The sequence below is a fragment of the Sparus aurata genome, chromosome 15 (assembly GCF_900880675.1).
Source record: "Sparus aurata chromosome 15, fSpaAur1.1, whole genome shotgun sequence".
Taxonomy (NCBI): Eukaryota; Metazoa; Chordata; class Actinopteri; order Spariformes; family Sparidae; genus Sparus; species Sparus aurata.
The window spans coordinates 26,969,475-26,984,524 of NC_044201.1; the positions used below are offsets into that span (position 1 = coordinate 26,969,475).

At 42.5% G+C, this 15,050-nt stretch overlaps 1 protein-coding gene across 1 annotated transcript in view; it reads right to left on the bottom strand.

Moving 5' to 3' along the window:
- Positions 1-2,135: 2,135 nt before the first annotated feature.
- The window catches only part of cdh11 (cadherin 11, type 2, OB-cadherin (osteoblast)), a 96,215-nt gene continuing 83,300 nt past the window's right edge, over positions 2,136-15,050 (bottom strand). The window contains exons 9-16 of the mRNA XM_030441807.1: positions 13,858-13,971; positions 12,558-12,697; positions 11,820-11,956; positions 9,113-9,234; positions 8,900-9,017; positions 7,062-7,313; positions 5,758-5,909; positions 2,136-4,826 (exon numbers count right to left, since the gene is read on the bottom strand). Of these exons, the coding sequence (XP_030297667.1) occupies positions 4,464-4,826; positions 5,758-5,909; positions 7,062-7,313; positions 8,900-9,017; positions 9,113-9,234; positions 11,820-11,956; positions 12,558-12,697; positions 13,858-13,971 (1,398 nt within the window). The 3' untranslated portion in view covers positions 2,136-4,463. The remainder of the gene's footprint in view (positions 4,827-5,757; positions 5,910-7,061; positions 7,314-8,899; positions 9,018-9,112; positions 9,235-11,819; positions 11,957-12,557; positions 12,698-13,857; positions 13,972-15,050) is intronic.

Sequence of the window (15,050 nt, forward strand, 5' to 3'; positions counted from 1 at the left end):
AGCAGTGAGTAAGTTCTCCATCTCCTTTTTGTCTCTAATTGTCTCTTTTCTCTCAACTTGATTCTATATTTGATTCTTACTTTTCTATGATGTTTTTTTTAAAAGAAAATGCTGCAATGTTTTGAGGTTGAGATTTGCAGGGCTCGCCTCCAGATGTGCAAAACACGTTTAAGACAATTTTGCCTATTAAAAACAATGTGATTTGTTGAAGGAAACACAAACAATTCAGAGTGCCAAAACAACACTGGCTATGCAAAACAAATGAGTAATTAAAATGGTAATAATAATACAAATGTCCAATCATTTAGTTGACTACTAACTATGATTGTAAACTCACTATCTTTGGATAATTGACTGCCTGTCAGACAAAACACGCTGCTTAATTATGTTCATTTTGGCAGATTGTGTCGAGAAAATTGCAATTCTTTTTTTAAACTGTTGTTGAGGGTTTTTTTTTCATAGACTAGAAGATTTAGAAATAATGACCAGATTAATTAATAATGAAAGTATTCTTCAGTAGTATCCATGATTCACTGCAAATTGAGCGTAGGAGGCTCTGCTTTTCATGCAACAAAAACTGCAGCATGGTCTGAGATGGTTTAATTTTTGCAGGCAGCGTTCCTCTCGTTCCTCGCCTCTCTCTCTCTCTCTCTCTCGCTCTCGGCTCATTCTGATCTGTTTCCCCTCTTTCCTTTCCTTTCACTTCTCCCTTTGTGTCTTCTCACTGTTTCTCCCTTTCAATATAACCTCTCATGTTGTTCATCCAAAGTGCAGCCTGACCTTTCTCAGTGCTGCTCCCCTAGGAGTGAGTGAATGAATCCTCTCTCTGTGTGTGTGTGTGTGCTCATGACATTTCTTCATGTGGACGTGACTGAAAACTGAAGTGTCTCTCGGTCTTTCCGTGTTTTCGTGGAGCCAATGGCTTAATCGGCGACACAATTCTTGAATAATTTCTCCTTGCGCCCACTTTGGCAATAAATAAGGTTGTGATAATTGGAAAGACAGCGTGTCCTTCGGTATGCAAAGCTTAACAGTTGAACATAAATCCCCCAAGGCCACAGTACCGTCTCTGAGAGGGTTTTGTTTTCACCTGCACTATAGAAGCAACCACAGTGTTTGTTTTGCATCCAGGTAGAAAACCCTGCATCATGTATTTGCTTAAATGCATTTAACTTTCCTTTTTCACAAGGTTATTTCAAAGTGTCTGGCATCTTATTCATCAAAAATGCAGGTTGACCAACCTAGAAATGTTGGCTAGGTCTGGCCACCATAATAAGCTGGATATATCATGTACTATATTAGCTTTTATCCTATTTTCACACATTTATTTTATTGTTTTTCATGTCCTATTTGCGTTTTGAGAAATTGTTGTCTCCGTGAATTTTTCATTTATGGCCTAATGTGGCAGAAATATCTTTGCAGATTTCACTTCGCCAAATGCAAATGTGCCACCAGTTGTCTACGTGGACATTGCTGCTGCTGTTGTCACGGTGATTCGGTCTACTGACGCGTCTCCATTATGGCAATATCACCAGGATTACGTTTGAATTCTAATTTAAGACCTCGATTTATCACAATAAACAAAAGCAATTAAAGTAAGCCGTTCCCATCGCCCTTAGCTGCACATTGTGTTTAGCGTCGGCTTTAGCGTTCGCTAGCTAACCTTCTAAGATCAGATGGTGAATATTATACCTAAACATCAGCTTGTTGGCCTGACAGAGCTGCTAGCTTAGCTTTGGACTCCTAGCGGATGTTCAGACTGAAAACATTTAAATGAAACAAAATGAAATATGAGGTTTTTTCCCCCAAAAAGTGCCCAGTGGTTTATAATTTTACTAGAGAAGACTTTGCAGTTCTGGGAAGATATCACAACGGTATTTATTTTATCTTGGAAAACAGCAGAGCTACAGCGCTGCAAGCCTTACAGCAAGAATATGCCCTTGCATATATTTGATAAGTCAGGTTGAGTGACTCCCACAGCTTTTGCTTTTTTCTTTCAGTGTAAAATGTATTTGATTGAACCTGGGTCCTCAGGTGATCGGCTGCTCATTTATGGATATCCTTTCATTAAGAGTGTCAGCAGCAGTAAAGTACAGAAAGCGTCCACAGAGTTTTCTCCCACACACACCGCCGTGTCATTTTATAAAAAGAGCATTTATTTCAAAGTTTTTTTTCGCTTCGGAGATTGAAGCACATAGTAAAGCAACAGTACAATGTTCAGAAAATATAAGTGTGATGCTGTAACATTTTTTTTTTTTTAATCTTATCTTCTTAACATGTTTTTTGTTGTAATACTGGAATATTCTGCATGTATACTAAAATAAGAACTTTTAAAATTGTACAAATCGGTACCATAAAACTTGACAGAGAATAAAAACGAGGCGTTCTCTCACTGCAACAGACACAGATTTCTAGTTTTTCCTCTTGAACAGGGAGAAAGAACGAAGAAACGCCAAAACAAAACAAAAAAAAGGAACAAAAACAAAAGAAATGAGAGAGGTTGTGTTCACGCAGGCAGAAACCAAAGCTGATATTTAACTTTTGGCAGTACATTTCTTACAGCTGTCCAAAAATGAAAAAAAAAAAAGAAATATCACGTATAGTCTCTCCATGTTTAGACATCCGTAAGATCAAATCGGAGCTGCAAAGAGTTAAACATGAATCCGGTCCTGTGTAGCTGCAGCCAAAGAAAGAACAGTTATCGTCATAATAATAATGATAATAATAATAATAATAATAATAATAATCATAAAAAAACAACAATAATAATCATAATAATAATATAATAACATTAAAAAAGAGATTGAACAAGAATCAGCACGCTTAAAAAAAGGATGTTCTGGTTTCAGCCCCTCCGCATATGTGGCTCAGAAGACACACCTTGTGTTATTTTCCAGTGTGCACATTTTATGTTGGAATAGCAACACATGTTGATACAACAGACGTTGCTGCTAACATAGCTGGTGTGGGGAAAAAGAAACACAAGGCACGTTTATCCTGGTCTACATTTACCGTGCTGGCAGAAACGGCACATCCTGTTTTTTTTTTTTAAGAATGCACGAGGCGCAGGTTGGATCCTCAACGTGATATATCACATGTCTGCACATTGCTCTGTACATACCTAACATGGACAATAGTTTGCTTTCTGGATATACTTCTCAAGTTACAAAAAGAAACAAAAAAAGGAGAAAAAAAAAGAGAATGCACTGCGTTGCAAGAGTGTCCATAAAGTTTAAGGCGATTTTTAGAGCTCACAGGTTTTTACTCATTGTGATTGATCATCATTGGTGGACTCTGGATGGAGAAGTGATCATTCATCGGTGGACTCGGTAGGGGAAGTGATTGTTGATGGGAGGATCGGGGGGACACGGGGGGGAGAAGGGCAGCTTTTCTTTTTTTTCACGTCTTCTCTGCAGTGAAGAATGAAAAACGAAGAATCGTCCACAGTTTTTTTTCCAGTTGGATCCGTGTCGAGTCCGTCTCTTTTTGGGAGTTGAAAAAAACAAAAAAACAAAAAAAAACAACAACAGGTATTTGAGTAGCGTTTTCACAGATACTCAGTCCTTGTGTGTTTTGTCTGTGTGTTCGCTACTCAAGCTAGCGGTCTCTTTCGTTACACGTGTTGTGTTTACCCCTGGAGTTGTTGTTTATTTATTATAAGGCCACCATACTGTGAAGATGCTGCGAGCGTCTTCAGAGTATCAACAACCCTCTGGGTCACGCTATCTAAACCACAGTACCTGCTGAACTCTGCACACACAACAACACATTGCAAAGAGTTTTGTTTGACTGTTTGATCCTACTGACACGTCGTCGTCACCTTTTCTAGGTCTCTTTCCTAACATCAGGCAGCTGCTGAATCCCATTCTAACTTTTTCTTTGATTTCGCTTGTATCTCGCTCTTCTTTCTCTTCCCGTGTGTTCTTTACAAACACCACTAAGGGAAATATATATATCCCACTCAGGAACCTGTGCGGGGGAATAACATTTCTCTCAGAAACCGTTAGCTAAGTACGTGAATCCAGTCCACAAAAGTATATAGAACCTCTAATAAACTAAACATTTAGCTATAAGCAAGTCTTTTTGATCATACAGCAACATTTTTTTCCCCCCAACAATTTACTTTTCAAACCAACAAACTGGTGACATAACAAAATCTCCCAGCCCTGCGATGCTCAGTCTGTAGAAAGAGAGTGGGGAAGAGAAATAGAAGGGAAAGGAGAGATTTGGGAAAAGCTGGGAGCGGTTCGAGTCCAAGCGTTCATTAAGTGTTCAATAACAAATCATCCTGGAGGACCAGGGAGGCGCCACGGGAGGGAGAGCTGTTAACGTCCGTTGACGAATTGGCATGAACTGATCAGGTGGTAACAATTGGGTATTGAGGAGTGTTAACCCTCAGCTAACGAATCCTCATGGAATCAATTAATCAGAAATCGGGGGGCGTCCACACAGAAAGACCGCTGTTAAGAGTCTTCACCGTCATCCCCGTCATGAATAGAGCAGTCTTTGGTCCCGTACAAATCTGCCAGCTTCTTAAACCTCGGCCCCCAACTCTGCAGATAGTCATAATCCAAGTCGGACTCTGTTGTGACAGACTCGAGGGAGCTCAACGACCCGGCCAACGATCCTCTGCCTTCATAGCCGTAGATCTGGATGGAGTCGTAAGGAGGTGCGGTCGGGTCGCTGTCGGCCTCTGCGATTCGAGTCTTAATGAAGTCATCAACGTCGACGCTGTTGGCTGCTGGACGGCCACCGGGTCTGAGGGGATACTGGAGCTCAGGTTTGATGTCCTTCCTTGGCAGGAAACCGTTGGCACCATCTGGGTTCTGAGCAATTAGAGAGAAAGCGCCTTGTTTTAAAGTGTAACAGTCAGACAAGGCTGTAGAGAGACTTTCAAGTTTTAATGAGAAAGATAATTGTAAGGATGAGGTGCATCCTCAAAAAACTATATGAAATACACAATTGGTGATGTAAAATAACTCTGACAACCATTTCCTTCTGATCCTCATATGCCTTTACCTTTAATTAAGGCTCAATTCCCCCTCAACACCCCTTGAACCCTAATCTTTTAGCGTATCTCTATCGAGGGAGGGTTGTTGTTGGTATAAAGGGGTAGGGCTGAGTGTAAGGACTATATGACTAGAGATTTTTTAGAGGCAAACTGTAAACAGAGGGCTTTGAGAACTCAAACTTTCAATGTTTTTCTTTTTAACGGTCATAAGAAAATCACTATTGGTAAGCCTTTCCCTGGTAGCTAACTAGCTAGCAAGCTATGGATCGATTGTTTTTGCTGATTTGTGATTGACAGTCCCACATCTTTACATATTTCAATGTTGCATTCCCCCGTTTGATGACATAGTATAAGGGCCAATATGTAATGTTTACTGAAGTTCAGGAGTGAAGCTGCTGTACCTGGTATCACTTTTCAAATATCAGTGCAGACTGGCAGAGCAGGAGCACAGAATGCTAATGGCTTTTAAATGATAACAGGATTTGTCCAGTAATGCAAAGTAATGTACCATAGCTGAAGAAATGTCCAGTTGCGTTTGTTTTAATTGATGACGTATGAGGGTCTTGAAGGTTTGTCCCACATTCAATCACCACCCCTTGAGACTCTAAAGGGTTGCTCTAGAAAACTACGGGTAGGAGTAAAAATTGGGATGGAATCAAGCCTTCCTGTGCCAACTATGTCCTTGGACAAATACTGACAAAAAGAGTAGGAGGTTTGTTTTCTCACTTTCACACTCCTTTGCATACCTGCAGTGTGGCGATGTCGAAAGCCTCCGTGTCCTCCTCGCCACCTCCCTCGTCATCATAGGTGATAATGTTCTCCCTGATGTCCTCCTCCTCGAACACTATCAATGGCTCCTTCTTCTGACGCCGCAGTGCAACAAACAGCACCACGATCGCTGCCAAAGAAAAACACACAAATCAAAAAAAATGTCCCGCATGTCGTGATTGCATAACAATCCTCACACAGTGTCTGACAGAAAAAAAAAAAAAAGAACTGGAGGAATGTGAGCGTTAGATAATTAGTATTCACTGTAGGAGATAGTGTAATTAGACCTTGGACAGTTAAATTAATATTATTATCGAATTTTGCAATGCACACACAAGCCGTTTTTAATTGCAGGTGGTTGAAAACGTGGCAGGCTTCTGAAAGGTTCTCAGCTCTGTAGTACTCTGGATGTCATACGTGGTATTAACAACAAGAATATTACAGTGTATATTTAAAAAAAGAAGAAAACTACAGTTAACAGCTGCGATGTGGGTTAGTGGACAAGAAAAGAAGAAACCTAAGGCTGGAGACACAAATGGAACCTGAAGAACATTTACTATTGTATGGCCTTCTTAAAAAAGATGTAGCTGTGTCTCCTGGAACTCTAATCTTTACAAAGACTCATTCTGCGAGATAATCTCAATCAGGCATCCAAGAAAGTGCTGCAGGAACGAGTCCGAACACCCAGGAATAAGTCAAATTTTTCAAAAAGATTTTTGGTTAGATGCCTGTGGTTATTTGGAAATGGTTCTTGCTTTATTCTACAACAAAAGAAATGTGTGTTAATACCCCACTTGCATATTTTAAAGCATTCATCTGTCTTTAGGTTACAAACAAGTGGCTAAATGGTCATTAAATGTCCATTTAATGTAACGTGCGTGTAGTTTAGCGCAGTGTGAAGCTTAGCGGTGCTGTCGCTGAGGCCACGTTTCAATCCTGGTGATTGCATATAAGCTTCAAAAAATCATAAACAAGTGGTGTTAACTCGTGAAGATTATCTTGCGGAACAAAACATGTAAGCATCATAAACATGTGTTTGCCACAGAGCTTATTTTCTGCAAAAATCCCAAAACCCCAATCGGGAAAAAAAAAAAAAAAATCTCATTGGCTTTTTTGGTGAGGGAACCAGAGCGATAATGACTTCAAGGGTGGCCTCCAAAAAAATATGTCGTCCCTGCAGCACTGTGTCAGAATTTCATCCACAACAAGGCAAACTTAATGTGAATCAGTAATCCTCGCCAGACCTAAACGTATCAAAACCAACAAACTGTCAGCTCCTTACCCAGCAGAATGACGATACAGGCCAGTATAGCTATCAGCGCCCCCGTGCTGAGACCGGCTGGCAGGACGTAGGGCTCCACATTGCAGGAGAGGATGGTGTTTTTACTGTCACAGGAGCAGACTCTGATGGTCAGGGTGTTGGTGCTGCTCATAGCTGGGAAACCGTTGTCATTTATCTCGATGGGAAGGTAGTAAACATCCTGGGTCAGGCGGCTGAATCCTTTGCGGAGCACGTAGATGCTGGCTGTGCTGTCTGTGTCGGGGGGGAGATAGAAATGTGTTGGTCAGTAAAGAAAGATGAGCCGGTGGAATGATAGAAAGGCTCCTCTCTTTAATCTATCAAAGAACAGGGGGAGCATAACAGAGAGCGAGCACACGGCCAATACCAAACTAGGTGTTTAGACTTCTATCATAGCTTGGACTGAAATACCGAGAGCCAATGAGGTGTGACTTTGGTGATATTACATCGCTGTTAAGTAGCGGATCCATTCTTCAGCCGGGGAAGGAAATGTAATCAAAAGCCGATGTCACTGCTGTTCTGACATCGGCTCGCTGGCTCTGCTTCTCTTCTTTCTTACTCTCTAAATAATTCTTTCCTAAAGTCACATTTGCTTTTTTTTGCAGGCTCACGAAGATATGAGGTAGTTGGGAGTCGTTTCAGGAGTTTCATCACTGAGAATACAGTCCGAACATTTATATTAAAAATACATCGTGCAGCAATATGAGTCAAAATTATGAAAGCTAATGCAGTGCAGCGAACACGAGCAATGGAAGGGAAACACTTCAGAATTGTTGGATGGAAAGGAAGTTATGTTATACAGATACTGGTGTTACTTGTAACCTTATACTATAGAAAATACAGCGCTTGATGAAGACAAAGAAGCAAACACTGCGCTAAAGCCCCCAGGTGAAAGCCAAGAATGATGCAACACAGTCGCAGTCGCAGAAATAACAAGATAAAGAAAACACAGAAAGCCAGAAGGGACTCAAACTTTTCCACCCCCGAAAGAGAGTGAAGGTAACTCCCAGCCCTCCGCCGCTGCTGATGTCACTGTCATCTGTTGCTATCAGCCTCCTGCCAACACCGGTACTCCCTGACAGCTGTGCGAGTGTGTCTGCGGATCTGAGGCGTCTGAGACTATGTGGACAGATGGATTGACTATCTAGCTATCTAGCTAGCTATCAACTACGCTTTTGGTGTCGCATCGAGCAGTTCCGCTCCGAAAGCCTCCCCGTGCAGCGTCTCTGCTGTGATATTGAAACACAGGACTCTCTGGGAGGCACTGCTGGCTCTGTGTATTACAGATACACTCCCTGATTTTATTATGGTGCCCAATAGGTCCCTTAAATCCCACACATCCCTTCCCTGTTGATTCACATTTCCACTTTTATGTTCCGTCTCCGACAGCTATAGCTTTATCTATCTGCGTTCCTCTCCTCTTCCCTCCCTCCCTCCCTCTCTGTTCTCGCTCTGTCTCTCTCCCAGCACTTGCAAAACTTAATTCAATCAGTTGGCCCCCAAAGATATGTGTACAGACGGACAGAGACCCCACTGCAATTAATACAGCCCGCAGGACACGTGTGCATTTGTGTGTGTGAGGGAAATTCAGAGCACCTGCTGCTTTCTACAAGGTAGTGTAAGCCTCCATCTGGTTATGCTTTGATCTAATCTCGGCGAGAGGGGAGAGAGAGAGACAGAGGAGAGGAGAGACCGCAGATGAAGAGACGCTAAGATTGAGCTGCTAGAAAGGGTGAGAGACTGAAATGAGTGAAGAAATGAACTGGAGCTAAAAAGAGGTGAGAGTAGCAGACGAAGATGACGCGTCAAAGGTCGTCTACCTCTGTTGTCCTTGAGGGAGAAGTTGTTGTTGTGGGCGACTTCCGGAGCGAGGCTGAACGTGAAGTGCTGCCTGTGAGCCATCTCGTCTTTGTCCACGGCGCTGACTGTTTCAATAACCTAAAACCAAAAACACGTCATTAGTATCACGTACTGTTAAATACATGTTTGTTTACCCTGATCCACCAAATCTGTTGATTTACTTAGTGACGTACCTTCCCCGGCGCGACCGATTCACACATGAGGACTTCGTTGTTGGTCGCAAACTCCGGAGGGTTGTCGTTCACGTCTTTGACTTTGATGTTAACGCGCACTTTGGTGTCTTGGTGGTGACCCCCTGCACACACACACACACACACACACACACACACACACACAGTAGGTCAAAAATGATGAGTGTTCTGCTGCGTACAAAAAAAAATTCAAAGCAGTGTCAAATTCATTACAGACCAAAATGTCATTTGTGGCTTGCTTGTGATTGCTTGTCTGTCTGCATTCTAATCCACGTTTGGCATTGGCTGAACACGACGCTAACTGTGAATATTTCCCAGCGAGATTGGCTGTCAATCAGTCAGCCACTCAGCCAGCCATTTGTTATTTTTGATTTGCTAAAAAAAAAAAAAAATTACAGACACGAGTTTGTGAGACATCAGAATATCCCGTCAGACAGCAGTGCCGCTCAGTTCGCCGGCTCCCACGCTTTTATTTTTTGCCGGAGCCATTTTTGATATGCAAAAAAGTGACAAATGTCAAGTTGTGCCTGCTGGAGATTCAAATGAAGGGGAAAAAAATAAAATATTTGGTGTGATGCTGACAGAATTATGTCTAAACAGCCGACATAGATTCATACAGCAAACTCTTGATTCATTCAGAATATTAACTAAGAGAGACGGAGAGAGGAGAGTGCATTTTTCGGTCCATGCAAAAAAAAAAAAAGAAAAAAAAAAGAGAAACCATCCATTTCTACATTGTGCTGCCTCACATATTTGCAATTCTAGTCAGTATGAGTTTTCCACTACCCTGTCATTACGAGGCATTTATTTAGCTTCCCAGGGCCTGTTAGCGGTTAGCGTAGCCTGCAATGGTCCTAGCTTTGTGGGCGGCGAGCCCGTTTCCATCTGGCCGTCTGGCGTCTAGCACGCCACAGGGAAACCACGCGGCGCTCTGCTAGTTTGAGCCCCGACCACAGAATACCAGGGTGGGGCCGCCGAGGCTCGCTGGCTGGAGGGATTGTGGGGATGAAGCTGGGGAGAGAAAAGGTCCAGAGGCCCTGTGGGTCGGCTGGCATTCCCCTGTTTTCTCCCCTCACTCTCTTTGTATAGTTAGCGGGGGCGTTTGTGGTGGAGACGGATAGTTTAATATTTTAGTGGTGCCTCAACCGCTTTTTACTTTTAATTATTTTTCACTGCATCAGATTTTGTTTTGTTTTATCAACGGGACAAATGAATAAAAACAGTTTAAACTGAAGTGGTGGTTCAACAGCTGTTTGTCTTCAGCTTTCGGATCCCCTTTAAATTTGTCAGATTTAATCTCTCTTTCATCTTTCTCTATCCAAACTGAACTAAACTAACACTTTAAGAATAAAGGAGGTGGATTTGACCAGAATTAACTGGACACATCTCAGATAACTTTTATCAATAGCAGACTAAACGCAACACTTCTATTTGTTTCTATTTCTGACCGAAGCGTTATATGAAAACGACATAAGACCGACAGTAAAACAGCGTTCAGTGTTCGGTGTCAACAGTCTATTTAGCCTAACAGCTGGATTCTCTCAACACAAATAATATCACCAGTTATCTGCATAAAACCAATCCCTCCTGGCTGAAGCTGAATGTATAATTAGTTCACCGAGGTCTCGGCACTTCACAGCAAAAATTCCAACTTTAGTCCCACCCAGAGGGAAAAAAATGAAAGGCAGCAGCTTGAATCCACTTAAATGCTGCACATAAGATGTCATGGAGTGTGTCCAGCACCGCAGAATGACAGGTTGGGCTCTGGATGCCAGCAAATGTACAGCCTGGTGGCTGTCTGGGAATTTTCCATCTGTTTGTTCATCTTTGACTTTTTTCTCTCCATCCTATGTACATCAGCGTAGTGTTGAGTATGTTCAGTAAAACAAACTGCCACGCACATGTGATTTCTGCTCGGCATCCACCACTTATCGCTTGAAAAGTGGGAACCGGATGACGATAAGCGGGAGAGGAAGCTACCGTTTTGTACCCCAAATGATGATCTGACGTCACCACAACCGGCTCGAAAGGCGGTTGGGTGCGCTCCGACCGAGCCCCGGAGATGGTGCACCACAACTGTGACTTGGCACATTTGAAACCGGTAATGAAAGCGCAGATTAAAGGATTTTAAAAAAATTACTGACGGAAAGTCGGGTGAAGTTTTGCAGTCCGCAAAACATTTCTGGAGCTTCGCAGCAAAAACAGCGTTGCGTAGGAGGAGACTTGTTTGACCTCAGACGAGCTGTATGTTTTAAAACAAGCTGCTTTAGGAGAACGCTGCAACGCTGTTTTGCTGTGAAGCTCCAGAAGCTCCATTTTTTTTGCAAGCTATGAAACTTTCCATCGGCGGCTGGGTGACCAGATAATGACTGCATTTTTCATTTTTGGGTGAACTTATCCTTTAAGATTTGACCGCCTCCCAGGTCCCAATTGGGCAAAAAAAAAAAAAAAGTGCCATTAGAGCACCCGATAACTATTCTGCTTAAATGTCTGAAAATATCAGTCAATTAGCGCTGACATTCTCCGAGCCGCGGCGTCCCTCCACATTTAACCGTAATAGGTGTGAGCGTGGAGGCTGGACCGTGATGAGTCACAGCGCTGCCTCAGCTCGTAGCACGATGGCTCACACACATCAGACTCAGCTCCAGTCTTTCATCACATCTCTGCATATTGGGGCGTGGATACGTACCGATCTCTGTGGCTGACACGGATATGTTATGCCAGTTCTGCGTTTCTCTGTCCAGCGGTCTCATCGTGGTGATCATGCCGTCTTCCGTGTTGATGGCGAAGAACTGCTCGACATCTGTGTACCGAGGGATCATGTACCTACGAGGAGGGAAAACACAACGGGCTATTATTATATTACGCCATTACGCATTAGGCTTAAGCAGTTTGTAGAAAATTAAATTGCATTTACAGCTCGTATTCTAAGACATTAGACATTGTCATTTTGCGAATGAACACTGAATTGAGGGGGAAGTCTCTTCTGGAGGGACGTATTGAGCTTCAGTGAGGACATTATGGAGATAATTGGATATTATTTATGTCCAAACGTAATATACCAAGTCTCGACTGTCGAGTGAGACAACATGAAAGACCCAGTGATTGTTCTCCACTTGTTTTATATAAATTGTGTCTGGTTATGCCTCTGTAATCCTTATTTTGCTTCCTTATTCTTTTGAAAACTTGTATGTATAATATGTAATCTGCATAAAAAACACGCCACACGAGAGTAAAGCCAAGCTCATCTATCTTTGTTCAGTGTAGCTGAAGGAACACTATTTACAAGTATTTGTTTTTTTGGCAGTGCTCCATGAGAATTTACACTTCTGAAAAATTCACATTCTCCCACTGCGGCAAGTGTGACTCGGTAAATTGTGTTTTTGTGCGGCGGTGTGCGTGTTTCAGTGTGTTTTGTGCGTGCTACCTGACGGGATTGTTGGCAACGTCGGTGTCCTTGGCATGGACGCGACCCACCAGGGTGCCTTCGGGCGCATTCTCCTCTACCTCAAAGGTGTAACTGGGAGCTACGAACACAGGGGGCTCATCTGCATCCTCCACTGATATCTGCAGACGCACAAACACAAAGAGTTGTTCTAAAGGCTCCCGTGACATTTATCTAGTCACACACACACATGAAAAGCCTCTCTTTCTTATGCCGTCACAAACACACAAACACTCTCACACATACACTAGGGATGCACAATATATACTGCACCGATAAATCATTGGTCTGGTATTGGGAAATGTGTATTTTCTGTGATTTATCGATGAAGTTTAAGGCGATAAGATGAGGCGAAACTTATTTCATTGACTCAGCTGGTTTGTGATCCACCAGTAAATAAAAAAAGAAGAAGATAAATATTCGTATTCATCTTCTTCTTTTTTTATTTGCTGGTGAATCACAAACTAGCAGAAGAAGAGGGAATAAGAAGAGGGAGGAGAAGGAAGAAGAAGAGGGAGAAAGAAGAAGAAGAGGGAGAAGAAGGAAGAAGAAGAGGGAGAAAGAAGAAGAAGATGGAGAAGGAAGAAGAAGAGGGAGAAGGAAGAAAAAGAGGAAGAAGAAGAGGGAGAAGGAAGAAGAAGAGGGAGAAGAAGGAAGAAGAAGAGGAGAAAGAAGAAGAAGAGGGAGAAGGAAGAAGAAGAAGAAAGAAGAGGAGGGAGAAGAAGGAAGAAGAATATGGAGGAGAAGGAAGAAGAAGAGGGAGGAGAAAGAAGAAGAAGAGGGAGAAGAAGGAAGAAGAAGAGGGAGAAAGAAGAAGAAGAGGGAGAAGGAAGAAGAAGAGGGAGGAGAAGGAAGAAGAAGAGGGAGAAGAAGGAGGAGCGACGGAACATGAACGGGGGGAGAGGGGAAGAGACGAAGGGAAGAAGAAGGAAGAAATATGAGAGAAGGAGGAAAGGGGAGAAAAAGATGCGTGAGGAGAAAACGAGAGAGGGAGAAGGAAGAAAAAGAAGGAAGAAGAAAGAGAAGAAGGGAGCCAAACATGTTGTCGGCAGTCGGTGAGGAGAGCTCTGGTGTCTTAAATCATCCATCTTGGCTCGCTTTTCTTACCCTCAAGTCCACATAAACTAAGAGTTAGGAACTTCTTGTGTGTGAAATTATGGGTTATCTTATTGGTAACAGCCTTGAGAAGCAAAATAAGTAAAAAAAAAATAAATCCATATTGTGAATCTCTAACACACTCAAGCACACTCTTACGTCTGACAAACATATATAACATGGTTACCTTTATCGTGGCTTCGTCTTTATAAGGACCCCAAGCGAGGAACTGCGGGTCGACGTGGGGGTTGGATCCCTCCACCTTCAAAGTGTACGACCGTTTAGTCTCAAAGTCCACCATCTGCAAGTGAGAGAGAGAGAGGAGAGAGAGGTCGGTGAATCAGTTCATTTCAAATCAACACTCATCCCCATTTTATTTGATATTAACTGCAAACGCACATTTTGCAGTGTAATGATATCTGAAGGGCTCTACACAGATTATCCACTGCAGACACCGGCTTTGAGTGAGCGTCTGCTGTTGTATCCTGGTCGTCTGATAGGGGGAGCTGTTGCTACACGGATGAGAGCAGCCGTAATATCACTTGTACTGAAAGTCAGACTGTCACCACCACTATTACACAGCAAAAGGATCAGGAGTAGCCCGAATGCTGACTTTTTTTACCTCAAGATAATTTGCATTGCACGATATTACATGATACAATATGAGTATTTTGGGACCACAATGGATCATGAATGAATCATTTTCGGGTTGTTTCTGTTGGGCCGTTTTCATCATCCAATGAAAACAATACTGGTCTGTTTTTTTTAATGAGCCGGGATTATGTTTGGGAGTTTGGGACACCGCGTGATAAAAGGGAGCAGAAAGTGTTTCTGGCTCACAAGGTGGGAGATGAAATTGAGAGGAACAACAATCTGGCTTTTTTATTTTGTAGTCTATTGTTTTTTTTTTCATTTATTATACCTTTATTATCGGAGACGGATGAATTAGGAATACATTTTAGATTCCCAGAGGTAGGCCGGAGGACAGACCCGAGATTCAATTCTCTCATATTGAACTGAGCTCTCAATTCACTTCACTCTGTATTGGTAGGGAACCCATTGACTTTTTAATGGCCTTGATATTAAATCGACTGAATTGAGCGTGTGCTTTGAGGTAAGTCATTCGATGCCTGTACTGAAAAGCATCATACATTTCTCTCACAATTTCTATCAGCCATAATAAAAAAGGCACAGCAGCCACAAAGAGATGACCCTCAGCGAGACGGTGCGTTCATCTAACCGATCCTCTCCTCTCTCCTGACTTCTTTTCTTATGTACTGAGCGTATACTACCGCGGCGGAAACCTGCAAGTCAACAAATGTGTTGGCAGACATTGTATAAAAGCTGTAATACCCAAGAGATTGCCAACAGCACTTGGCT